Source organism: Aulonocara stuartgranti, assembly GCF_965226115.1.
Source record: "Aulonocara stuartgranti genome assembly, chromosome: 20".
NCBI lineage: Eukaryota > Metazoa > Chordata > Actinopteri > Cichliformes > Cichlidae > Aulonocara > Aulonocara stuartgranti.
Genome location: NC_138956.1, coordinates 12,164,133 through 12,191,963, shown reverse-complemented (window position 1 = coordinate 12,191,963; position 27,831 = coordinate 12,164,133). Strand labels below are relative to the sequence as shown.

At 41.6% G+C, this 27,831-nt stretch overlaps 2 protein-coding genes across 3 annotated transcripts; one reads left to right on the top strand and one right to left on the bottom strand.

Moving 5' to 3' along the window:
* Positions 1 to 891: 891 nt before the first annotated feature.
* On the bottom strand, positions 892 to 16,450 carry tmem240a (transmembrane protein 240a). The gene is made up of 4 exons (XM_082519842.1): positions 15,598 to 16,450; positions 15,104 to 15,210; positions 11,371 to 11,579; positions 892 to 1,548 (listed from the first exon to the last, which is right to left on the bottom strand). The coding sequence occupies exons 1-4, from the start codon at positions 15,652 to 15,654 to the stop codon at positions 1,394 to 1,396; spliced, it is 528 nt and encodes a 175-aa protein (XP_082375968.1). The 5' UTR covers positions 15,655 to 16,450; the 3' UTR covers positions 892 to 1,393.
* A 4,351-nt stretch (positions 16,451 to 20,801) lies between these two features.
* On the top strand, positions 20,802 to 26,841 carry otud3 (OTU deubiquitinase 3). Of its 2 annotated transcripts, none has more exons than XM_082519342.1 (8): positions 20,802 to 20,940; positions 22,314 to 22,567; positions 23,133 to 23,281; positions 24,813 to 24,925; positions 25,038 to 25,160; positions 25,300 to 25,432; positions 25,648 to 25,835; positions 26,051 to 26,841. In XM_082519342.1, exons 2-8 carry the CDS (start codon positions 22,362 to 22,364, stop codon positions 26,213 to 26,215), a joined length of 1,077 nt encoding a protein of 358 aa, XP_082375468.1. In that variant the 5' UTR covers positions 20,802 to 20,940; positions 22,314 to 22,361; the 3' UTR covers positions 26,216 to 26,841. The 2 variants fall into 2 exon arrangements, with proteins under 2 accessions (XP_082375468.1, XP_082375467.1); XM_082519341.1 differs by having other exon boundaries at positions 22,262 to 22,567.
* Positions 26,842 to 27,831: the final 990 nt, after the last annotated feature.

Below are 27,831 nucleotides of genomic sequence, written 5' to 3'. Positions count from 1 at the left end.
TGGCACTTTTAATAAAACAGACATTTCATCCTCACAACAGCAATGTCTGGACAGAGAGGGTGAGGGGAGGGGGGGCTGGGTGAGGGTTCCCTCTGCTGATAGGCTGGTTGCTCCTGATAAGTGAGAGGGAATTGGATAAAGAAAATTGAACTGTGCTCCCCACAGTGAGCGGAACATGAGCAGGCGTGTGTGCATGTGTGTGTGTGTGTGTGTGTGTGTGTGTGTGTGTGTGTGTGTGTGCGTAAATGTGTTGAACTGACTCATCTTGGCTGGCATTTATTTCTCCTCCAGTGTCTACTAAACAACAATAATGTAGCAAAGAGAACCCGGATCACAACCATGCTCGCTCCCCTCTCCCTCACATATTTACAGGAAAAATTAATACATTCAGTTAATTCACTAAGTAACAAAGCTAATTAATGTGTGTGTGTGTGAGTGTGTGTGTGTGTGTGTGTGTGTGTGTGTGTGTGTGTGTGTGTGTGTGTGTTTTTAGCAGAAATCACATGGTTTCACATCCAGTTTTCCAAACAGACTCGTGTTGCTTTTCCCATTCCTACAAACTTTACCCACAGTCCCATCATTAATTTTTCTACTGATGAAAGACTCACACAGAACCCCCCAACACCCCTCTCCCACCTCCCACCCCCCTTTTTAAACACTGTCAGATCCCACTTGCCTGTTTTTATAACTATTTACAGAAGCAGCATTCTAACCGTCACAAAAACCCACCCACCCGCCAGCCTCACTCACCCTACCCTGTGCCAACAAAATCCTGGTCCCACCCAATAGAGAAAAAAAAATTATACATATATATATATATATATATATATATATATATATATATATATATATATATATATATATATATATATATATATGTGTATATGTATATATAATGACACCTGTCTTGCCGCCCCGTTCCATACACTACCCACATCTTACCCTGTTCTAAAAGAGCATGCCAAGTTTAACAATGAACACAGAAAATGTCTCTATACAGAAAAAAACACCCTTAAAAATGTTTTTTTTTCTTCTTCCTCCCACAATGGTGGACATGGACGTAAGACAAGATTTTAGTGGCAACAAATAATCGTCATCTTGCTCCATTTTGGGATTTTTTTTGTAATTAATTAATTGATAAATTAATTTTTTTAGGTGCTGACAGGGACTGGTTTTAGTCAAAAGAAAGTCCTGTCATTGGGGTTTTGGGGGGCCATGTTATGAATAGTGGGAGGGTAGTTTTCAGGGTCTCTTAGGCAACAGTTGGCCTTGGGGCAGCTGGGAAGGGTCACAGGTGTTTTAGAAGGGAGGAGAAGAGGGGTACAAGGGGAGGGGCAGGGGTCGTCTATATTATTTTTGTTTAGTTTATTCTTTTTTTTGTTTTGTTTTAAAGTCAGAGGTGGCGGGGACTTGGGTGGCCGTTGTGGTAGAGCTTCTGCTTGATGTGGACCATGTTGCCACTGGAGTCTTCCAGCTGTCTGAGCTGGGCTCGGCGACGGAGGTCTCGAAGGTTGCAGAACTGGGGCAGCCATGACCAGGATGGAGTATCTGAAGAAGAAAGATGAAAAGAAGTTACGTGTGACTGAGTAAGTCATTTATTTTTTATTGGAAGTCATAATTTAATTTGTTTGCAAAAGTGCAGAGGATATGGAATCACACGGGCCGATTTACCTGCTCATACATCAAGCTGAAAATACAAAAAAAGCAAAAATGTTGTGGGTCGTTAATAACCTTATCCCTTTCTTCATCTGATTGTTGAGAATTGTTAATATCTAATCAGCCAATCACATGGCAGCTAGTCAATGCATTTAGCCACGGTCAAGACACCTTGCTGAAGTTCAAACTGAGCATCAGAATGGGGAAGAAAGGTGATTTAAGTCATTCTGAACAGGGTACGGTGGTTGGTACCCGACAGACTGGTCTGAGTATTTCACAAACTGCTGATCTATTGAGACTTTCCTGCACAACCATCTCTAAGGTTTACAGACAATGGTCTGAAAAGGGGAAAATATCCAGTGAGTAGCTCTCAAAAATGTCTTGGTGTTAGAGGAGAATAGGCAGACTACTCTGAACTGGTAGCAAAACTTAAGTAGCTCAAATAACCACGTGTAGCCATGCATGCACCCTGAATGCACAACATATATAAAATTTTGAAGCAAACCAGCTGCAACAGCAGAAGACCACACCTGTCAGCTACAATTACCATAGCCTCACCAAACGTCGTCTGGTTAGATGAGTCTTGATGTCTGTTGCGACAAATTTAATGGTAGGGTCACAATTTGGTGTGAACAAAATCAAAGCATGGATCCATCCTGCCTTGACACTGCTGGTGGTGTAATGACAAAGTTTCTCCCTTTTTGAACAGTGTACCCATCTTCTGATGGCTGCTTTCCACCAAAATAATGCCATGTCACAAATAATGCCATTTCATGAAGCTCGAATCATTGCATACTGGTTTCTTAAACACGACAATGAGGTCACTGCACTCAAACAGCCTCCACATCTTAATCCAATGAAGCACCTGGGATGCGGTAAAACGGGAGAGTCACATCATGGAAGTACAGGCAACAAATGTGCACCAACTGTGTGACGCTTTCAAGTCAGAATTAGGGCAGTACTTTTAATGAAATTACACCGAGGTTCTGCATCAGTTGCCAGTCATTGATTATAGTACAGTAGGATACTAACAAAGTTCATTCAAAGTACTTTTAGCTGAACCACTAATCGAGATAAAACTATAGCAACACATAGATCCCCGAATTCCTATATGTAACATGTTAGTATTCCACCAGATCTCCGGACTACAAACTCTCTCTCTCTACTTTTAAATCACGTTTCAAAATCCATCTATTCAGAACTGCATACACGTCATTATACATCTTAGTCCATTTTTACCCTGCTCAGCTTTTATACTTTCATGCTTGTTTTTCCCCCTCTCTTTCTTGTTTACCTTATGTTTAAATTGTATTTTTCCATGTTTTATTATATTGTATTGTTGCTACTGTTCTGTGCTATTGTAAGGTGACCTTGAGGGTCTTAAAGGCGCCTATAAATAAAATAATAATAATTATTATTATTAGTATTATTATTATTAGTAGTAGTAGTAGTGGTAGTAGTATTGTATGAATTTTGCCCTAGATTCAGTTTAAAAAATCATTTAACCCTCTTTCTTCAACTTTCAGGTTGTACACTTAAGTGTTTCAAGACAAATATTTTTATTAGTAGTAGGAGGAGGAGGAGGAGGGGGAGGAGGGGGAGTATTCAAGTCTTATATGAAACATAAATAGGAAATGTTCAATGGGAATGAGAAATTAAATGTGAAAACATTTTTTTCTGTGTCGTTTCTATATGTAATGGAGGAACTCAGAGTTTGAGCCTTTTAAAAGACCCAAAAACATGAAAATGTCAATATTTCATATAAAAATAGCCAAAAGACTGAGCTGCTAGACAGTGGAACTAAAGAAAATGCCTCAGCGATGATGTTAACACAAAGTATGGGGACGTGAGTATGTGGTTTATTAAGCTGCACTGTCATTCGCACATGCAGTTGTGTCGATGTAAGAAGCTGAATGCAAGCGTTTAAAGACACCAAAGCCGAGCAGCTAGACGACACACTCATGAGCTCAACACACACAATAGTGTAAAATCCTAAAATCCTTCTTAGCCTGGTTTTCTGGTTCTAAATCCAGTTAGAGTATACAAGGCATATCAGCAACCAGACACACAAGCTGGACTGATCTCAGACCCATGAACCTCCTTTTATTTGACCTTAATGTCATGATCTTTCTTTCTTAAACTTTTATGAACTAGAAAGAAGAAGAAAAATCAAGAATCTGTATTTACAAAACCAACTGAAATTAAAAAAAAAATAAAAAAAAACCCCTTTGTGGTAAATGCCATTAGTTTATACTGGTGAAATTTGCCAATACAACCTGCATGATGACGCTTTGGTGTGTCTGTTTATTAGGATATTTACATGAGTGTGAGTCAACCTCCTCCACGAGGTGTTGTTTGCACTGTAATATCTGCCGACAAATACCCTCCTTATTAGAAGAATTAAATAAGACAAATAGGCTACTTATCAGGAGGAAACATTCACTCTTCCAATGTATTTGGGGCTCTTCCTGAATTATCTACAATCCAGCTGCTAAAATTGATGTGACGTCAGTGTCAGTGATATCTGATGATCTATCTGTTAGTACATTTTTGTGATTTCCAGACGTGTTCTAAAGCAGTTGTGCACGATAAACATGTTGCAATGGAGAATCATTTATCAAGATGATCCTCAGTCGACTTTTTGTTTGCTTGTTTGTTCTCTTTATAGACATCTGTGCATTAATTGCATTAATTCAGTAAAGATATGTGTGTGTGTGGGGGGGGGGGGGGGGGGGGGGACTTGAAATAAGCAAAGGTTTGCGCGTCGATTTGACCTTTAATAGTTTCTATTTTTCATCCTTGGAGATAAGATGACGAGAACCGTGATGGCTCACGCGTCACTTTTCTGCTCTGAAATGAACAAATTTCTGGGCTAAATGTTTCGATGGCCAAACGGGTAAACTTACTGTGTGTAACAGTCTCAAAGATGGACGAGCTGAATGTAACAAACAAACAAACAAAAAGAGAATCAGACGAGTAATGTTCCTCTTTTGCCTGGTATAAGCGTAATGAAAAGAAAGGAAATTTATATATATCACATTTCATTACACATAAAATAAAATAAAAGTCAGTTTATGTCTGTGAATTTTGCACAACGATGTTACATTTTTATTTTGTCTTCACAACAAACGTAGCTTTTTATTCTGTGGAGCAGAAGCGAGCTGTTTACGACGGAGAAACCGAGACGAGAATTTAAAAAAAGAAGAAGAAGAAGAAGAAAGTTTGAAATATTGCATGTGAACTGTAAATGGCGTCACTCTTCACGCGCGCCGCGGCATTGCCCTTGAGCGTTCACATTTGTGCTTCGACTGTTGCATCGGTGACTGTGTCCTGGCATCGCTGCCATACACCAAAATGGATTTCACATATGACATTATACATATTTAAGACACAACGGATCCATCTGACTCCACCCAATTAGCAGCCATCACATCACACGTACAGAATACGCGTCTCAAAGGCCGACCTGGCGTGAAATTTGTGTCTGTGCCTGGAAACAAAGTAGAATTTATTTTTTTCATTTTTATTTTTTTTTGCAAATGCGAGGTGCATAATGTGAGGAGGGGAGTGGCGGGGCAGACGTTTGTGCTTGTCAGGTTATAAACTGGAGCCGGCGAGGCGGCGCGAGGTCCACAGAGACAGCAGAGAGAGAGAAGGAGGGGAGAGCCCCAGACACCAAACCCAGTATAGCAAATGGCCCTGCTAGAGGATGAGCAAGAAAAGAGGGGGTGGTGGTGAAGTTAGGCAAGAGCTGGTGGGGGGGGGAAGTGTTCTGTGGATGAGAGGAGGTGAGGAGGAGAGGGAGAGAAAGGGAGAGTTATTTATAGCTGTGAATGGGTATGCTGTCCACAAGGACTGCTCTGAAGGGTATCCAAAGGAAAAGGGGCAACCAAGACAGGTTTCTCTCATTTGAATAAAAGGATGGAGGTGGAGATTGAGTCCGGAGGAATGATAATGGCATGGCAGGAGAAGAGGGAGGCAGAGATACAATTGTTATGCTTTAAATTTAGAGCGGGGGGGTGCTAAGTCATCGTTTTCTCAATTTGTGTGATCGTTGTTGCGTTTTTTCCGTTTGGCCTTTCGAGTTAGGCGTTCACGGCAAGGCAGCAATAACAGGAAAATGTATTTGCAGCAGGAAGCACTGTAAAGGAAACAGACAGGAGTAGATTCAATAAGTGAAGAAGAGGGGGAGAGAGGGAGGAGCTAGACGAGGAATTAGGAGGAGGAAAAAAGGGAACAGTGTGCATCTGAGTGCGCTGTGTATGCGTGAGTGCGTGTGCGCGCATGTGTTTGTGCGCATGTGTGTGTGCGCATGTGTGTGTGCGCGTTTCTCACTTGCTATTCCAGCTGCTCTTCCCCTCGTTCTATTTTTAGCTTTGGAGGGGAGTTTGTGTGTGTGTGTGTGTGTGTGTGTGTGTGTGTGTGTGTGTGTGTGTGTGTGTGTGTGTGTGTGAAGTGGGGGTGGGGATGTGACAGCATCTCCATCCTGCTCCCCACCATCACACACACTCTCCTCCCCGCTCTGTCAGCCTCACCTTCGCTCCTCATCTCGGGGAGGCTAAACGAGTGTGACCTAGCACCAGCACATACAGAGAAATGAGGGGTATTCCCTCCAAGTGCCAAAAAAGCCCCAACTATTCTCCCCATTCTATAAGTGCTGCTAATGAATATGGATGTTCTTCTTTCCCTGGGTGTTTTTTATGATGATTTTTGCACTGTTGTACTAATGCACTGCAGAAAACCAGCATTGTTCTCAATTCCATGACTGTGCAAAGCAGCAGCAGCCAGCAAACATCAAAGGTTTTACTATTCGAGCACGTTGTTCATTATAGCTGCAAACGAATGGTAAAACCTCCATCCTAAAGCCCCATATTAGTGCATTTTAAAATCACTGTCACTCTTTGATCAGCTCTTGACAGATTCCCATCCCGCCTGGGGAGCTTTTCCATGGCGGTCCCAGTATCCAGGTCACATATCATCTACTTTATCCTGAAAACTGAAGATCCAGGCCACCTCCTCATCGTGGGGCCTGCCCCAAACTCTCTGTACCCGCTACAGCATAGAGACAACAGGATAGTGCAGTTTTCTCCATGTTTCAACATTCGGTGCCTCCAAACTCGGCTGAATTGCAGCAAAAGAATTGCTAAATGTTCATGAGCGTTTCCAAACATGACTTCAATCCTGGCGGGGTGGGAAAAGGCTGAGAACCCACCATGATCGTGAGCTGTGAGGGACTTCATGCTGTCATGTCATGATTTCACACGTGCGTCTAGTGGCTGTTTAACTTTGGCACCACTGAAAGCTTTTTCATTTCTTTGCTCGAGCCCGCACAGGCGCATAGGCCTAACGGTGCCGGCGAGCTGTACAGCACATGCTCTGTCTCATTAAATCTGCCGCGTTTGCTTTCTTTTGCAAAAGTAACATGCATCCTTCATCTGTCACGAGGAGATGGGGAGAGAAATGAGACGGATATTTCAGGGAGGGAGCGTGCCGACAGAGGGAAATAAAGAGGCAACTATCACACTCAGTTGGATTTAAACACACGGTATGTGGGAATGTAGCATTCTCTACAGCGCAGCAGATGGTGGGAGTGAAGTCATCTCACTCTCTGTTTTTCAAGCCTGGTTTAAACCAGTCTTGGTGATTGCTGTGTGTGTATTCTTACACATATGGGTGACAAATTAAAAGAATAACCGACAATAAAGACTCGCTTTAATACCTGTGAATCCCTTTAGCAACATCTCCTGCCCTGTGGATTGCTTTCTTGAAGGTTGAAAATCTGGGATATCTCTGAATTGATTTGCAGTGACCCGTCGTGCTAAGTGGATACAACGGAGCATCACAGAGGCACTGGATCCCTTCATTGTAGGGCTCACAGATTCAGGCTTTTTCTTTGATTTGTCACTCATCACTGTGTATCACACTGATGATCACACCACAGCAGTGTTTGCTTTAAAATAAAAAATGGTTTGGTCAGATTTCCCTCATTAATCAGTTAACTTCCAGGACTTCCACCGCATTCATTCAGTGTAATATCAGCGGTGACAGTTTTCCTTTTTGTCATCCACTGCGCTGATGCTCCCACGCGCTTCATTATTATACTTTTAAGCAAAGATCTTGGAGAGCCGGAGATATGGCACTTGATGAGCAAAGATGGTAGTAGAAGTATCATTTCCAAAGGGGAAAGAGCTCTTTAAAACCATCATTTGGAGCAAAGTCAGAAACTTTATAAGCATTTTTATCAGATTGGATTAGTGACTCTATACATGCAGTTTTTATGTCTTAGTGACCACTGTGATTAAAGCTTATTTAGGCAATGCTTCAAAGTAACTTTCCAAATAACAGCCCATTTCAATGTTGCTTCCAAGTGGCAAAACTTGCTGCTAGAAAGACTATTAGAGTATCCATGTAATCCAACTCACAAAGTTACAACCTCCAGTTACACCTTCCACTGAAATGCCTCTCTTGTTAGCTTTCTCAAGTGCACGGTGTTGTATAGTGTGTGGTGTACACGGCAGCTCTATTACAGATACAGAATGACACACGCTAACGTGAACTGATTAGTCTGTGTGTCCGTGTTAAAAGCATCTCAGTAAACACATATTTCATGTTGCTATGTGTGTGTGTGTGAGTGAATGTCTGAATTCATGTGGAAAAAGGTACTGCCTCTGAAAAGATTGCTTTAACTGACTGATATTGATTTAAATTGAACTGGCCACCTCATATCACGCCTGGACTCCATTTAAAAAGGTTTTCCAACCTTGCAACTGCTTAATAAGCGTCACAGCCAAATGGAGCGCAGCCATTCTTTGTAGTTCATTTAGTCTGGTGACCTCACGTAAATCCTAGGACAGCTCCACCCACCTTCAGCTGAAGAGGAGGTCCAATCAGCATATTACTGGAAATACCTTCAGTGGAGGTTGTTTTTTTTTTTGACATTTTTTAATATGTCACAACCAAAATAACATGGAAGTATAATGATGGCTGAATTTGCTTCAGCTGCTTTGGTTTCTGGGCTCTGATCTTGAACGTGCTGGTTTAATATCACACTCACATGGCTAAGTGGGAGAGATGAACAGAACAGAGGATCTGTTGATGGCGTTGGCTGATATGTCTACTATGAAAGACTCATAATTAAGAGCCCAGATTCATGTTTTCTGTCAGTGTAGCTGGGAAAACACAACTACTTGATCACAAAGATGTTCCAATAGCAGATGTAGATTTTATGAACTGTTTTTCATTGTTATTGGTAAACATAATACATGTTGGAATAAATGAAAGTTATATGAGAAAATAAATACCACTATGGAGGTCACAACAGCTTCCTAAAAGTGAAGCCAAAATATTTCTGTGCTGCTGACATCAACTTCCATTAAATCCTGTGTTAAGTGCACAATGTCCCCAGTTACTACAGCGCAGACACTCACAAGTGCAAGATGGCAGCTCTTATTTCTGAGATAAGTTGGCTTCACTTTTGGACATAAACAAGAAGTGTTGATGCATCATGCACCTTTACAGATTTGCTATGGAGCTGTCATCAAAATCTTTTGAATTTTAGTGTCTAATTGTCATTCTTTAACGAGTTAAATGCTGGAGCCGCTTTAAAGCTGTCAGTGGATACTACTCCACTACCAGAAACTCTGGAAAGTCAGTACAACTAAAGTTATTTTAGTACACCTTTGCCTTTTACACCTTTGTAAGTATTTAAACCAGTTATCTGAATATTTTTAGCACCATAGATGTGGTGCAAAATGCACAAAAAGATAAAACGGTCTTTACTTTTTCTGGAGTTCCTCACGTGTCTATCCTCGGTCCCTGATTGTTCTGTAATAAGAAGCTAGACTTGGGATGTATGACTGTGAGATTCCATTTTTATGTAACTCAACCAAACTGTAAAGCAAAGTGAAAATGTCAGCACAGAAAAATTTCTCACAATGCACAAATCTCCACATAGCATTATTAACGATGTCATGTAACACAACCAAAAATGCAGGCCTGTCATTAAACGTTTTATTGAAGGAATAAAGTTTTATTTAAGAAGAGGGGTTTATTAAGCTGAGATTTCTTTTTCTCTCTTTTGGAGCCTCCATAAATGTCACGTTGCTCTAGATCTGCAGTCATTGTAGAAGAGACATCAACATATTACAGTTGTTTCAGAGCACTGCTCTCAGGCCAATCAATCAAATCTACCATATTACCTAAATCCTCATCTCCATTTAGAGCCTACCTGGAAATTGAACAACTGATGTGGTGTGACTGGTTAACCCCATGACTGCTGCTTGGAAAATCCCTGTTGAGATTGGAACCTTTTAAAGGACAAAGTCAATGCATCTCAGGCTTGCAAAGTTAGGGTTTTCCTATAGATCCACTCTGAACACTCAGCTTTATCTTTAGCACTGCCATACATTTTCCCCAAAGTTTTGTTTTTCATTTCCTCTTGCGCTGTTTACTTGTTTTGGAAAAGTGTTACGCATGTTCATTATTTATTATTAGTCTACACTTATGCTTGGCTGAACTTTCAAACAAGGAAGTTATCTAGCCACGAATGTCATAATCATAATTGTTAATTTGCCACTTTGTCTAGTCGTCCCAATTAAGTTCAACCGAATGGAGGTTTTAATTGGAGGTTGCATCATCTATATTACATATTTAAAATCCCATTAATATTCTGTTTTACTTGCATTGCTATTTTGCTCTTATAGCATCCCCAATGAGATCATTAAAGCTCTAACTTATCACAGACCCTAAACAGAACTTTTCTGGGTGAGCCGTTTATCCAAACACTTGATGTAAACCTAGCCCTATAAGGACACACATCTTCCAATGCAAAAATAAGTAAGTTTAAGTCTAGAACTAGGCTTAATTCTTCTCAGGTAAACTGAGCTTAAATATGTGAACTTTAATCCAAGCGAAGATGTCAGCTGTTCAGTTTGGCTTAATGCTAACACAACATTCGGGCTCAGAGGCCGATGCTGAATAACATACCAGCGTGCAGCAATAGACACAAGTGATTGCACTAATGTATTTAAAAATGACATACCTGCAGGGAGTTTAATGTGAGTCAGCAGTTTGGGAAAGACAACATTAAAGAGTGATTTTATGTTGTCCTATCAAGTAATGAGCTGAATACATCCCGAGCATAGAAATTACACTTAATGACAGTGCCATTACATGAGCATATGACTGCTGTTTCCTGCAAACAAATTAAGTATTATTAGTGAAATAAGGTGTGAGATATGTGGACTGTCCAAAAAAAAGAAGAAAAAGAGGACAGCCGTTTAAATTTAGCTTCAGCTCAGCTGGTTTGTCTGATGTGCCTACGTCTGAATCATCGCAGTTGGAAGGTTTCGCTGTGATTTTTTTTCCAAGAGGTCGCAGTAAACTGAGAAAAAAATCAGCAAGAAGAGCCAAAAGTGGGCCAAGCAATGGGGGTAAGGTCATTTTCCAGAGCTCTACCAACTGCTGCGTTAACCTGGCAAGCACTTAGAGATCCAGATACATTGCGGATAGTTACACGAAAAGATCTTTCTGCGTTTTTGCTAATACCCTGCAATAAAATACACGTTATTTCATTACATATTACATTTTTTCCAGTCTTTCAAGCATTTGTGCCTCAGGATGTTCAACTAAAATGAATAAAAACTTATATGATGTTAAAGTATTGCTGAGCTTGCGTATAAGCAGCAGATAAACAGCAGGCAGCGTCCATCTTACCGTAGTATCGGCTCGCCCTCCAGGCCCTGACGGCACAGTGTAGGACTCCATCCAACCACAGCAGCAACCAGCTGATGCAGAAGCCCAGTAGCAGTCCCAGCATTAAGTCCATCTCCTGCTTGGTCACACTGTCACTCACAAAGTAGTTCTCTGAAGAGTCCACCAAGGAATGGTCCCCATCGTATGGGATTACATAGTGGACATGATGCCTGGGGGCGAGGGCAGACAGGGCAAAGTGATGGAAGAGTTAATTATGCTCTATGTTTGCATCTTATATAACCCTTCTAACTAGGGGGGTGTCTGGAGATTTCTAAATTATGATAAGATTGCACAAATCCGCACTTTGCTGTTAACCCCAGAAGCCTTCTCAGGGAACCCATGGGTATCTCCGGGCTGCACTTTAGGCAGAAAAATTCACGGCGGAGTTGTGATTTTTAAATTTGGAGAAGCAGCTCAAGGACTGAACACAGAAGGGTTTCTGCCTCTCTCAGTGACGATAGTTGAAGTGCCTCTAAGCAAGGCATTTACTCCCATATTCTACCAGCTCAATAAATGCCTTCCTGAGCAAATAGGACATGTATATAATGCAAACTGTACTGGGTGCTCTGGTGTGATCTTGTAAACATCAGTTTGTTTGTTTTTTCACTTTACTTTAGAATTAAAAGTGTAATTTAAAGCCAAACCAGCTCCTGTTAGAAAGTCTCTTTAATTTGCTCCAAATAAGAGAAGCAAGAAAGAAGGCAATTTTATACCTTTACCACAAATTCACAGGGTGCCTGATTGCTACTAAACAGGTGTTCACATCTCACAGGGGAACGCATGGAAATGTTCCACCCATAATGCACAGAGAGGAAGAGGACAGCTTATGCTGCATTACAAGTAAATATATATATAGAGAGAGGTAGATGGAGAAATAGAGAGAGAGATACATAGACAGATACCAGTGCATATGTGTATATATACATGTGTATAGAGAGAGACAGAGAGAGAGTGTACACATATATATATATATATATATATATATATATATATATATATATATATATATATATATACAGATACACACAGTAGGATCTGAATAAAGAATAAAAGAACATCCATAAAGCTCTGTACATCCACTACTGTAGCAAGTAACTAGCTATGGCTATCACATTGCCTCATTGTCCAGAACTGCCCTCCCCGCTACTGTAAAATAGATTCACTTGATGTGAAAGCCTCACTATACAGGTATTGCCTGGCCTCCTGGGAGGGGATGAAGGCGTTTTCAATATAACAACACAGGCAGCTGTCTGACAAACACGGTGAGGGAACGCAGTGGGAGCTGAGAGATTTACCTGTTGGAAGTGAGTCCAGATGCACTCACGCTCTTTGGGACATTACTTTGATAGCAGGATTGGACCGAAGGAGGTTTGTGAAGACCTGCTAGACTAAAGACATGCTGCAGCAATTTAAAATAGCTTCTAACTTCTGTAAATCTGAATGGCTTGCAACTGTTTGATTAGATTTCTCTGTCTCTGACATTACTATAGTTAAGACTGTTAAAAGTGCGTTAAAAGTTAAGGTATGACTCTGTTCTCTGTATCATGAGCAGCTACAGACAAGCACAAATTTGAACTTCATTAATGTAAATTCCACCCACGCTGCGTGACTGACAGATAATCTCTGGACACTGCGCTGCAGGAACTCTACAGCACTTTAAAACACAAATAGATCTTGCAGATGAGCACTTGAAGCATCTTGCTAAAGAAGTATGACCACATGGGGGATCAAAGCAGCCTCTGAAGTCCATTAACAGGGAAACATCTAAAAAAAAAAAAAAAAAAAGCTAAGCAATGTGTAATGATAACCCAAAATGTCTATCCAGATTCATTTATTTCCCCTGAAGAAGGACCTTGCTGAAATACTTATAAGTTTCTTGTAGCACATAAGTTTTCTTGTGCACCTTTTTTCCCTCCCCCAATATAAAAAAAATCAGGTCAAGAATTTTGTGTAACACACGCAGTCCACTCCTGTATCTTCCCCATCACGGATACAGCTGTTCTAAGGCCAGGCTTGAGCCCATCATAGATCCTACAACCACATCCAAAACAGAGCATGAGCACTGCCAAATAAAATGACACTGGCTGTGTCCTCAAGCCTGATAAGGTGAGCACTGTGGGCGTCCCGACACCTCCACGCCTCATGGATGGAAGGGCAGGCAGGCGAAGTCAACGCTCTGCTCTATTCATCCACATATCCCACGTTTCTGCTGTTTGTGTGAAAACAGATGACTGGCTCTCATTCAGGAGTATTTCCAGGTCAGTGAAAGACACTGTGGTTACCTGAGCACTAGCAGGAGGAGCAGAGGTTTTACTGTGCATACTGTTCATTAGCATGGAGGTTTATTTGATCACTTATATGAGAAGGGTTTTTTTAATCATTAGTCTTTTTGCATTACTTACTGAAAGAAATCCCTTTGGCCTCTCAGCAGTAGCAAACATGACATGCCTGTCTAAATATTCCAGGAAAAAAAGCCCATCAGTGATGCATCATCTCATCTCAGAGCTGTACCCAAACATGCAATTTATTTTATTTTTTTTTTGGCCTTGAGTAAACTATATCACATCACATGTATTAGACGCCTTTCAAAACTTTGACTTGGACAAGCATAATATAATTGCCTATGATTGATGGTGACCCATTTCTGGATTTAGAGGCTAAGAAAACACACACACACACACTGTGGAACTGCCCTCTTAATGCTGCTAATGAACTGCTAACACATCAGCCCCCTCACTGCAGCATGAACACTATGGGCTGCTGTTTTCTTTGAGTGTGCATCTGTTCAGCTTGCACCAATATGAATAGTGAAAATTCTTCCCTCTAAAGCCTCTGTGTGTTCTTCTAGCTGCTTGTCTGCAGAGCACAGACCAATCAGGATCCAACATGAGGACACTATAGGTGTGCACCCGTTTGTAAAATAGGAGTCTTACTTTAAATCCTGCTCTAATATTGTTGCCATACCCTCAGGCACTGAGGAGAGTTAGGAGGAAGAAGAAAAAAACACAACACAGAGGCCCACTTGTGCCATGGCTCACCCATATATCTAGCCTGTGTCATATTAAGTGCTTAATGATGATGGAAAACACGTAATAATGCTCATTAAATCCAAATTAATACATTAATGAGTGTCATGCTGTTGTTTTTCCACACTTCAATCCCCGCTCTCACCGTGACAGCAAACAGGTAGGCTGGTGAGCAGCCAGCTCCCTCAGCCCTGTAGCACTTCCTAAGCCATAACCACCTCACTTCGGCACTTAGGATCATAATTGGCCCCAGCAGGTTATATTCTTGCCGTGTAGGCCTGCGTGTGAATAGCACGGCGCACTTGATGCTCAGATTGTTTTTGAAACGGCCTCACATCGCTCGTAGTTCATTACCTATTTATGGCTCCGACATACACCTTCGTGTATGGAGCAAAATCAGAAATCCTCACCGCCACCGGTGGTATAAAAAAAAGAAAAAGAAAAAAGCAGCACACGGCGATCAAACGTGAGATCGAGCGAATAATAACGGGTCTGACAGTCGTGTAGCCTGTGAGAGCGCCGACAGGTTTGGCTTCACCGCCGGAAATCTTCGAGGCCTCTTCAGCAATTAAGAATGGACGACTAAAGAAGAGAACACACACGCGTGCACACACACCATGAAGCACACCATGTTTAACCCGAATATCGTGCTGGATGATGGCATTTACCTTCCACAGTTGCAATGACAGACGCGGTCCTCCCCTCGTAGATGCGGTAAGATGTAGTTGTGAAAGCGATCCAGTAGTGCGTTCATGTCCATTAAACAGGCTATCGCCTGCAAAGAACCATTCCAGTCAGCTGGGACATGTCAAGCAATAGGCTAGGCTATTACCACAGACAGCGAATAATTCTTTTCATTAGGTGCTATTAGGATAAATAACAGCAGGCTATAAAGACCACAGAGACATGAGTGAAAATAGTCTTGGCAGATCCTCCCGATTCTAAGAGGGGGGACTCTTGCCTCAAACGGACTTAGATTATTTATTTATGACGGCAGGTAATTATAGGTAGGCTAACCTACTTCCTCGTGTCAGTGATAGGCCTGCTGTAGTTTCTTGAAAATGTGATAGGCCTACATTTTTGAGGCATTTCTGTCAAATCGGGAGGCTCTCAGCCCAGTGAGGAAATAAGATCGTGGCCGAGGGAGGTGAAGGTGTCTTACCATTACAACTGAAGCACCAAGAATCATAAAAATCATGGTGGTTGTGATCATATGCATCAAAACTTCCAAACTGGCCGCCGTCCTGTTGCCCGGGGTTCTACCCGCGGCGGTGGAGACGCTCCGGCTGGGCTCTGGGCGCTCTGTCCCGGCAGGAGCAGCTCATGGAGCCGCCGCCGCCGCTCCTGGCTCCCCGTCCCTTCAAACTGCCCGGTCTCCCTCCGTCCCCTCCTACACACGGCAAGCCGCTAGCCTTCACTGCGCCCTCTCCATCCAAGTATCCTGATCTCCCCCCACCCCCCCACGGTAGGTCGGATGCGGCTGCCGCTCGATCCAAGGAGGCAGTCTTCTCCTAATCACCGAGGCAAAAGTGATCCGTTCCTTCACTCGCGTCTCTAGCTGTATCCCAGTTTAAAGAAACCATAAAGAAAATGAATGAAGGATTCCCCTGATATCCTCTACGGAGTGCCCCGGTATCCTCTCTCCCTCCTTTCCTAAGTTATTCCACACCGGTTCTGCGCTTCAGATTAATGCCGGTGTCCTCCATGGGAGAAGACGGTCGATTTCTTTTGCCTGGACGTTTCAAAGAGCTGCACCAACTCCTCTCACGGCCATCGCCCTCGTCTTTCTCGGAACGCTTGACAACATCGACACGGGGTCCACACAGCTCCAGTCGGGAACTAGACCCACCCTGCGCCCCGAGTCCACTCCGTATCCAGCAACGGCAGCTGCATCAACGCCCGGAGCCAGGATTATCCCATCCTGGCTTCCAGCAGCTACACGAGCATCCACTCCCACCTCTAGTGCATGCGCGCACGCACGCTTTCGCGTTCGCGCTTCTATGCGCGCGAGAGAATCTGTGTATAGTGGGCGGTGTGAGAAGAAAGAACTGCAAGCCCGCTTTAAGGCAAAGGCCTGTAGGCTCGTTATTTACAGGACACCGGCAGAGGCACCGATGGCACTCGTCATCATGATTTAACCTGCTTTATCCCCACAGTAACCCCCCCAACCCTAACACACACACACACACACACACACACACACACACACACGCCTGCCTTGTGTTCTACTTCTCCCCCAGACACTGCTGCTCCTCTGTTTCTGACTCTGCACCATTTCTGCTCACAACATGCCGCTTGTTACATTTCCAAAATGAGCCTAAGGTTAAAACTTGTTTTGGGGTGTCATTTGGATTACTTGTTTAGGCTACAGTGGAAAGTGTGGAAATTCAGAAAACGTCGAAACTTCTGCAAAATAGTGATAATATTCTACTGGTGGAAATAATAAAGGCCAGTGGTTTCAAAGACTAGTTCTGGTGTGGCATGACATCTGTACCATGGCTCATTGAGCTCACTGAGTAAACATCCTGTTTGATGTATTATTTGAAAGCATCTGCTCTTATTGTCTCCATGGTAAAAGTTTCAAGTTGCTATATAGAATACAGAAATGAGAGGTGGACCTTGCAAGTATGCAAACCATCAAATCAAAGGAAATATATAACTGTCATATCCCAGCCTGCAGCTCAAATATGTATATCCAGATTTCCTGTATCCCTCAAGTATAGTCTGTATTGCCAACCTAGGTACCAGAGAAACAACAAACTGACAGGAAAATGTGTCATAAAAACCAAGTAATCACTCCAGGGAAGGGTGGCTGTTTCAGCACCATGGACAGCAATCATCCCAAATAAAGTAGTGAAACAGACTGAACTGTTGTACAGTATTCCAATTTTCTATGCATGCCCAAATAAAATCTAAAATACAAATACTGTAAGAAAATAATCACTAACCACTGTACTCATACCCTTTGTCTCTGGTGGAGCAGATTTTAAAAACATCTGCTGTTGTCACCCACAGGCACACTCCTGCTAGTGTTACTTCATTTCAACCTCGCCCCTCGTGAAGAAACTGCAGCCAAGATGGGCACCAGTGTAGTAGGCTCTAATTAAAATCTACAGGGGGTAGAATGGGGGTAATGTAAACATTTAACTGTTTAAAAAAAAAAAAGGACTTGAAGCCTGAATGGTCATGATTATGAGTGCAGCTTCAAACATGAAGCTGAATGCAAATTTACTAAAACTGAAAAATATTTAAGTGGCCATCCCATCCATTGTCAGACAAGTAAATCAACCTTCAACTGGATTAAAATAAAAGGACACAACTATAATGATAATATAATAAAGCTCCCGATTTTGTACCAGTGGATGCTGTGGTGATCAAGTTTAAATTCAACAAACTACAAAGACAAAGAAGTGGTGGCTTGTGGGTCATAGCCATGGTTTGCAGATGTTATCTATACAAACAACCATGTCATGTCAAAAAAGCCTTTGAGCAAGGCAGTGAAGCTGACAGAGATGGTATGCTCTCTAAAAGACTTCTTCTCTTGGCTCCTGGTGGAGGCGGTCACACTTTCTCCTTCTCCCTCTCCCTTATCTTTCCTGCTTGGCTTCTCATGTCTTTTGTATAGTCTTGCTTATTCTCTAACCCTAAGAGAGTCTCCCAGACTTGTTCTCTAAAAACCTAAAGAAGAATTGTGGATTTGATCAACTGGTCCCTTAACGAAACCGACAACTCCTTGGGAGAGCCTGATTGTCCTGCGGAGACGTTTGCTGCTGGATACTCGATTTTCGGTTGCGTCGTGTGTCTGGCAACACTCTCGATGATTCAATTCAATTCAATTCAATTTTATTTATATAGCGCCAAATCACAACAAAAGTCGCCTCAAGGCGCTTCATAGGTACAGAGAAAAACCCAACAATCATATGACCCCCTATGAGCAAGCACTTTGGCGACAGTGGGAAGGAAAAACTCCCTTTTAACAGGAAGAAACCTCCGGCAGAACCAGGCTCAGGGAGGGGCGGCCATCTGCTGCGACCGGTTGGGGTGAGAGAAGGAAGACAGGATAAAAGACATGCTGTGGAAGAGAGACAGAGGTTAATAACAGATATGATTCAATGCAGAGAGGTCTGTTAATACAATGATGGAGATTGAACGACATCTACCAATTCGGAACCACAATAACAGAGTTCTGGCTGATTGGAGCTGGCTCGGACCTGGCTTTTTATCTGGCTCGGACCTGGCTTTTTATCTGGCTCGGACCTGGCTTTTTATCTGGTAAAAGGAAATTTGAGCACATTACTCCGGTTCTGGCCTCCCTGCACTGGCGCCCAATTGAATTTAGGATTCATTTTAAAGTTCTTTTATTGGTTTTTAAATCTTTAAATGGTCTGGCACCTGCGTATCTGTCTGATTTGCTGAAGCCCTATGTCCCCACTCGTTCGCTCCGGTCAGCTGAGCAGCTGTTGCTCTCAGTCACCAAATCACGGTTGAAACTGAGAGGAGACCGAGCGTTCTCTATCATGGCTCCTAAGCTTTGGAATAATCTTCCTCTTCACATTAGGCAATCGACATCAGTGATGGTTTTTAAATCCGGATTGAAAACGCATTTTTATTCACTGGCTTTTGATTCAGTGGTTGACTGACTTGTATTTTATTGTTTTCGCTATGTTTATTATTTTATCGTATTTATTATTCTTATGGTATCTATTATGTTTCTGTTGGTCAGCACTTTAGTCAGCCTTGTGTGTTTTTAAAGTGCTATATAAATAAACGATGATGATGATGATGGCTTATCGAAGAACAAGAAGCGGCTACAGCTGTTCAAAATCCCACAAGTCTGGCCGACATGATAGATGATGAGCAGGGCTGTGAGTACTCAGACTGTGTTTTTGAACGCAATATGGACAAGATCTTGGAGAAGCTCATGGCTCTGCTATATGGATAAGATCTTGAAGAAGAACAACGGGAATTGAGAGACCTGGTGACCAGTGATGGACATTAGACCAACTGTAAAATTGGATTCAGTTTGTTCGCACCATCCAAAACAGCTACCATCTTCATCTCATGCGGCCCCCCTGGCGCCAGCTGGATGCTCAAGGCAAAAGCTGACGGGAATAACAAATTCTCCCTTAGCTAACAAGACTGTGTTGTGACTCTCTCCCTCCTCATTCAAGGCCACCCGCGTCGACCGAAGACTGTTGACTTTTGCTTAACTGGGTGAAGGGACACTTTCTCTCGGTTGAACACGGAACACACACACGCACACATACGCATGTACACTGACACAGACCTACACTCACCCCCCACCCCCTCCAAACGCCTTCGATGCTTATGTCTTCTATGTTGTGAGATATGCTGATTCATGTCCTATGTGCTGAGGTGTTTTTCTTTCTTTTCTCAAACTGATCTCCCTGTTGGAGCTCAGTCTGGGGGGAGTTATTTTTTCTCCTCGTCTTTCCTCATGTTGTGCATTTTCCATTGTTATACCTCTCTGACCTGACTTCCCCATGTGATGTTGTAATGTATGTATGGTCGAAGGGTAAGATGGCGCTGGCAAAGGTCGGCAGCCTTAACCCAACAAATTAATAAAGATTATCTTATCTTATCTTATCTTAGTCATAAATGTAAAATTGTGAAGTCAGCTAAAAATGGCCTTTTTTTCACATGATGTTCTGATATCAACTCAAAAATAGAAACTCTTATCATAAAACATGATGTGCCTTGCTGACACACACACACACACACACACACACACACACACACACACACACACTGCTCGTGCACATACAGTACAGAGTTGTTGTCCTTTGAGTCAAACGTGGCTGACGGCTCCTATGTTTCACTCAGGTAACGGGCGCTGAGTGCTGCACACGTACAAGCACGCGGATAGCCTGTAGGCCATTACATCTGTTCACACAATGCCAGCACTTACCCATGATAACCCCCACACACACAGAGCCGTATGGCTCCTTTATGTTTTTTCTTGTCTCGTTTTTTGGAAATAAAAAAAGTTTTATGCAGTTTTATCTCTTGAGATTATTTTCTTTATCTGTGTCTGTTTTTGTTGATGTTGTTTTTCTTAACGTTGCAAACATCCTGTTTATTACTTTTCAGCCCACTCCGCCTTATATTCATCAACTGCATGGAGTCATTAAAATGAGTAGGTTGTGAGTAGCCTTAGAAGACATTAAGAAGGCGGAAGGTGGTGAATTTAAAGACCACGAGATAGATAGAAAGAAAGAGAGATATATACTGGAGTCTTGTCATTTTTTTTCCTTGTTGTTTGTTTACTTTGTTTAAATGAAGAAAATTTGCTGCTACTGCAAGCCTTTTTAATCGCATTTACGGTTTGGCCCATTTCTCCTTCCGTACGTTTTGACGTACACGGATATACGTACGCGGAACCTCAGTTGTAAACAAAAACGGACAATCACAACTTTCCTATTCTGAGCTAGAACATAATAAAAACAAAAACTGGTTATCTCGTCAATCAGAGTTTTTTTTAAAGGTAAGTGTCAGCACGTCAACTATGTTAAGTTACTCGGTGTGTCATGATGTAGTGATAAAGACAAGAGGTGATTTGTTATGTAATCTCTCCAGCTGTTGAGTACTCTGCACCTAGCCGCTAATGCTAGCTAACAGCTAAGCTGTTGCCGAAAACGCTTCGTTTGAGCTAAGTAGATAGCGAGTGACTCCGTACCCACTTAAGTTTCTAAGTGTTTATTAGTTAGCTTCCATACTGCTGACTAATTGGCTACATTTAAGAAAGCAAAGTAAAATGATTTAGCTTCAGTACAAACAAAGGAAGTAAAAAAAAACTATTGGACGTTTATATCTAAAACGTACCACGTTTTAGACGTGGTGCGTTTTCTCTAAAGTGTATCACGGCTTATGTTTACAGGCCAAGAAAAATAAACAATTATATAAAATTTAAAAAAAAAATACAAAGCCGGGTTAGGGGATATCCTTCAAAGAAAAATCCAGAAAGTTTCGAAATTGGAATTGTTAATTTTCAAGAAAAAACAAAATATTATTTGGCAGAATTAAAGTCACAAAACGTCATAAATTACCTGAGATAATACTGATATATATATATATATATATATATATATATATATATATATATATATATATATATATATATATATATATTACCTGAGATAATACTGACAGAGATATATATATATATATATATATATATATATATATATATATATTACCTGAGATAATACTGACAGAGATATATATATATATATATATATATATATATATATATATATATATATATATATATATATATATATATATATATATCTATATATATATATATATATATATATATATATATATATATATATATATCTGTCAGTATTATCTCAGGTAATATATATATATATATATATATATATATTAAAGAAATGAAAATAAAAAGTTTATGCTGCCTTTTTGAAGTAAAGGTACACTACTGTGAAAATGTCTTGAGCCACCCCTCATTTCTTTCTATTTTGCTTTCATACAGTCAGACTGTCTGAAAGTTTGTCAGTCACATAACAGAACCGATAGATTTTGGTCCCAAACATATTGCCGCACTGTAAAAGCATACGTCAATAGAAAAACACATAGGGGAACACTATTAATCATGGACTGGCCTCCCCAGAGCCCAGACCTGGACATTATTGAAGCAGTGTGGGATCACAAACCCCAAAGAAGAGCTTTGAATGTCCTTCAAGAAACTATATATATATATATGTATAAAATCTAGAATGATCTAATATGCCGTCTGGTTGAAATATTTAAAAAATCTACTATTTCTCTGTCATTAAAAAAAGAAAGTTACAGACGTGTGGTAGTCTTTCATGAAGCGCCTGCTCGCTGCCACAGGGAGACGCACTGTGGTGTTGTAGGCCTGCAGACACGAGTGCAGTCAACATGTCGAGGAAACAGACGCACAAATCTTTGCGGAGCAATAAAAAGAGTGAATTGGAGCGCAAGAGGGATGAAAGGGCAGTGCGCCGGGCCATCGCAAAAGACCGCAAGAACCGCCCTCAGGATGGCGATGAAGGTGCAGAGTTTGTCAGTTTCTCCAATCAGCTGCAAGCACTGGGGCTCAAGCTGAGAGAAGTCCCTGGAGATGGGTAAGAGCCAGAATATCAGACCTGCTCTCTCTGTGTGGTCCTGCTTAAACTGATTTCTCATTTATTTCAAAGTGATCAAAATATTATGTGAACTTATTATGTGAACATGTGAACACCAGTGTTGAGTCTGTAGGTTGCATTAGCTTATTGCTGTATTAAAAATAGTTTTGACTCAGAGGGAATCGTGTCTAGTTAATGAGGCTTAGTATCACAATGTAGGTAAATAGGAGATTGTTCATATCCTATAACTTGGCCCACCACATCCCATATGGTGATATCTTAAAAAACAGTTCTGGCTTTAGATCGGAGCACCTGGATTTGTTTTTAATTTTTTTGGATGCAGTTTTTAAAAGAGCTTAAATGTATTTAATCTGTTCTAAAAATGCCCTGTCTTTATCCTTTACATAATCAGTTATGAGGGCTCAAAAATGCTTGGAAAAAAATAAGGCTGAGCAGCTCTCTTTGATTTAAAAATTCGAACAACTTTTAACTTCATTTTGGTAAAGATTGTATATTAAACCCTTCAACCACAGGCAGTCATTTGTCATTTCCTTTTGTTCTTTAGGAATTGTCTGTTCAGAGCTCTAGGCGACCAGTTAGAGGGTCACTCCCGGGGCCACCTGCGTCTTCGCCAGGAAACTGTTGATTATATGACATCCCATCGACAAGACTTTGAGCCCTTTGTTGAGGATGACGTTCCCTTTGCACAGCACTGTAAGAAAAAAACAAGCAAGCGGGTAACATTGGCTACATATGCCAAGAAAACAATGTGATTAGCTAGACTTACTCTAACTTGCAATCCACAATCTATAACGGTACCTACGCTATATTGCTAAAAGTATTTGCCTTCACACCTATACAAACTTGACTGACATCCCACTCTTAATCCATAGTGTTTAAAATGGTGTCAGCACATCCTTTACAGCTGTAACAGCTTCAACTCTTCTGGGAAGAGTTTAGAAGTGTTTACGGCAGTTTTTGACCATTCTTCCAGAAGTACATTTGTCAGGTCAGACACTGATGTTGGACGAGAAGGCCTGGCTCACAGTCTCCACTCTAATTCATCCCAGAGGTTTTCTGTTGAGTTGAGATCAGGACTCTGTACAGGCCAGTCAAGTTCTTTCAACCCAAACTTGGAAGAGAAACTTGGAAGAAAGAAAACACATGGCAAGGTCCACGTCTGTGTGCACTTTGCTTTATGCATTGTTATATAGTCACGATGGAACATCCCCAAATTGTTCCCACAAAGTTTGTCCAAAATATCTTGGTATGCTGAATCATTAAGAGTTCCCTTCACTGTAAGTAAAGAGCCAAGCCCAACTTCTGAAAAACAACTCCACACCATAACCCCCCCGCCAACAAACGTTACACTTGTCGTAATGCAGTCAGACAAATACCGTTCTGATGGTAACTGCCAAACCCAGACTCATCCACCAAATTTCCAGATGGAGAAGTGTGATTCGTCACTCCAGAGAACTGTTTCCAATGCTTCACAGTCCAGTGATGGCTCAATTTACACCACTTAATCCAACACTGTGTATTGTGCTTGAATCCAGCTGCTCTGCCATGAAGGCCCATTCCATGAAGCGCTCTACACATGGTTCTTGAGCTAATCTGAAGGCCACATGAAGTTTGGAGGTCTGTAGTGCTTGACTCTGCAGGAAATTGGCAACCTGTGTGCACTATGCACCTCAGCATCCGCCGACTGTGGAATATTTAGTAGCGAGGAAATTTCACGATTGGACTTGTTACACAGGTCCTATCACGGTACCACACTGAAATTTACTGAGTACCTGAGAGCAACCCATTCTTTCACAAATCTTTGTAAAAGCAGTCTGCATGTCTTCATGCTTGAATATTATACCCTGTGGCCATGGAAGTGATTGAAACAACTGAATTCCATGATTTCAGTAGGTGAGGGAATATTTTTGGCAATATAGTTGCACAGACAGACAGCTGAGTTCAGTGGGATGCAGTTTTGACCAGAAACTTTGCAGTGACCTCTGGTGGTTATTGCTTCTGAGTGACAGATGTATGTAAGTGGCCTGTGGGAGGGACGGGGTGTCACAAAATAAATATACGATCTCTTAGTTTACTTTTTTTTTTTAGTGTAAAAATGTGGAAATAGTAATATATACAATAGGACAGCTTTAGTCATTTTAACAGACAGACTTTAAGAGTCATGTGTTGAAAGTTCAAGAGAGCAGTTGTGGCAGTAACAACTCTGTGCTTCTTTTCCTTGCAGTGGCCAATCTTTCTCAGCCTGGTACTTTTGCTGGCAACGATGCCATTGTGGCGTTTGCTCGCAGTCAACAGGTGAAAGTGGTTATCCATCAGCTCAACACTCCACTGTGGGAGGTAGGAGCAGACACTTTCAAATTATGTCTCCTGATCTTGTGCGCTAATATAATTTGTTATATGATGTCTCTGTGGCACACCACGCTGTTTATATGTTGTGTTTTTGTTGCAGATCAACGGTTCAGAGAAGCAGGTGTGCCGAGAGCTGCACATTGCCTACCGCTATGGAGACCATTATGACAGCGTGAGACGGATAGGAGACAACTCTGAGAGTCCTGCTCAGCTCCGCATAGAGGTGTGGTGTCCTACCAGACCAGTACTTAAAGAACAGTTAGCTCTCATCTAGCATGCGTCTTTATATGTCAACACTGCACCCAATGAGCCGTCTTCTACTAGATTTTTTCTGATGTTTTTCTTATCATTGTTGTTCCCAGAATATGCAGAATTCACATGGACAGCAGCGTGAGTTTGGGGACGGTCAGAGAGACAGGCACAAAAAGTCTTCTCCTTCAGCGTCAGAGGAGGACAACGTGATCCTGAGCTCCATCAAGAATCGAGGGATCCAGGGTTAGAAGTTACATTTAAATTATTAGCTGTTGGAACAAGTAGACTTCTGTGAGGGAAAGCAACATAATCATCAGAATCATGAATGCTTTGGATTTTTTTTCACAGCTAGTTGTGTTGATCACATAAACATCCCAGCATTGAACTAAGACTCTTAGTATGACACTAACAGAAACAGATCTGATTGTATTTGCATGTTTATATCTTTTTTGCCTCAGGTGATGAGGAAAACTTACTCCAACTGAGTGCAGCGACAATCAACGCCGAGTGGCTTGTTGGCTCTGCGGTGGGCCAGTCCTGCCAGGGCCAGTGTGCCTCTGGATCCTGTTCAGCCTGCAGAGCTGCAGCCGCTCACTGCAGTGATCCCATCCAGACAGCAGAGGGCAGCAACGTTCAAAAATCCAAGGTTGTGGACACAAATTTCCTGCTAATTATTTGCATTATAAAGGAGCCTGTCTAGCTAAATCAATATTTTATACTTCACATTATACATGAAATTGATTCACATTGGTGTTCCTAACTTGTGAAATATCTTTTTGCAGCATTGGTCATGCTTTAGCAGTTTTAAACTTTACTCAATGAGAATAACTGACTTTTTCTTTTTTTTTCGCTCACCCCTAGGTCTCCAACAAGCAGAGGAAAGATCAGCAGCGGCTCGAGAAAAAGAAGCGTCAGGAGGAGCGGCATCGACAGAAGTTCCTCCAGAGTAAAGGAAGCCAGGACCAGAACCAAAACCTGCCAGACGCTGTTACTTTAGTACCAGCTCTGAACACTCTCAGCATATAGACTGGAGCATGGCCAAAAATACCTTCTGCTACTCTTGCTACCGGTGGCTGTCCACAAAGTTTTGCACATAGTCAAAATTTCAGTCACATTGGATAACTTTTCCTAAGGAGAACCCTCTAGCATCTTTGCAAAGAGTTTAACGGTGCCTGCAAACTGGTGTGTGTGTGTGTGAGAGATGGGCGAATGTTGTAAGAGACAAGCGAAAACGCATGAGTATCAGTATTTCTGTTGGGATTTTTCTTTAGTTCCATCCATTCCAGGTGTTGGTGTATGTAGAAGCTGCTCATATGTGGTTTAAGCACTACATTATCTAGCTCCTTTCTATGCTGGACATCGGGCTTTTCATGACTACAGACAATCTTGCACAGCCAGGCTTTTTGATTTGCCACAGACTTGAATTTATTCTGATGTTCGTTCTGTCTGTGATCGAAGAATAAATTCAGTATTGGGGGGGGGGGTGGGGCAGACGAAAGGATTGTTATACACAGTGTGTGTGTGAGGAACGTGGCAATAAATAATAATAAATCAGATTTACCTTTTTTTTATTCCTGTGTGAACCCAGTAGTACGCTATGTACTATCCAGGGTGACGAGCTGTTTAAATTAAAGGTTTATGAGTCAAAGTAAGTTCCTGACATTTTCATTAAGTAATGTGTTTAAAGGTAGTATTGAATTTCTTTTTTTTTTTTTTAATTAATATGGCATTAAGAGAAATGATTACATCATTTTAACAGACAAAGGAAGGATGCTGACAGCTGCTCCCTTATTCACCACAGCGGGTAGAAAATGTGCTGCACTTATACATCACCTTTCTACTCTGAGCTTTTTACTACAAGCGTAGTTTTTCTCTTTACTTTGTGTAACCCTCACACGGGTGCATCAGAGGACACAGGGGGTCCAATATCTTCCTGAGGGACGCCTCAACATTTGTCTCTCCTCCAAGAAGCATACTGAAGATTGTTTGCTTCTTAACAAAATGTGTAAACCACTACACTGTGAAGCCTTTACGGAAGCTTCTCGATATTATAAAGCAAATGCAGAATTCCTGTATTTAATTTGGTTTCTTGACATTTTCCCACCCCGTGTCACTGTCAAGGATCCCACTAATTTGTGCATAGTGCTGTAATTTAGTTAGCCAACAACAGTCTGTCACCGGATATTTGTGCACTTAGGTGTAATAAATGATCTTGCACTCAGTAAAGCTGCTGCCAATAAACGAGTCTAGTATACAGGGACATGCACGTGTTGATATGTTATTATGGATACTAACTAGCCTAATCTCATGTTTAATATTCCTTCAACCTTGTGTACACTGACTGTTTAAAAAGGGAAGCTATTAAATTACTTCCTGTCATGAACTCAAGTATTCCCTGAGAGCCTAAAGGTCAGATTTAGACTGCATTTGTTTCTGTTTCAGCTTTTTTCTATTACCTGTGTGATATTGGTGAGTGGAGATCCCCTTAAAATTGTCATCTGAGGCAGACAGCTCAACTCACCTGATGTTCTTCTGTTTGTGAGCGGCAGCCAATCAGATGGAAGCTGGTTTAACAGGAGAAGTGCTAAAGCTACTAGCTTCAGCTGAACAGTACATGAACTGAAAGACTGAACTGTAAGAGT

Coding starts and splice junctions, on each gene's coding strand:
- tmem240a (XM_082519842.1), bottom strand. CDS start 15,654: ATGCATATGATCACAACCACCATGATTTTTATGATTCTTGGTGCTTCA. Junction 15,211..15,597: donor TTGGTGCTTCAGTTGTAATG/GTAAGACACCTT, acceptor GGTTCTTTGCAG/GCGATAGCCTGTTTAATGGA. Junction 11,580..15,103: donor TGTCATTGCAACTGTGGAAG/GTAAATGCCATC, acceptor CCTCGCCCCCAG/GCATCATGTCCACTATGTAA.
- otud3 (XM_082519342.1), top strand. CDS start 22,362: ATGTCGAGGAAACAGACGCACAAATCTTTGCGGAGCAATAAAAAGAGT. Junction 22,568..23,132: donor AGAGAAGTCCCTGGAGATGG/GTAAGAGCCAGA, acceptor TTTGTTCTTTAG/GAATTGTCTGTTCAGAGCTC. Junction 25,433..25,647: donor CAAGAATCGAGGGATCCAGG/GTTAGAAGTTAC, acceptor TTTTTGCCTCAG/GTGATGAGGAAAACTTACTC.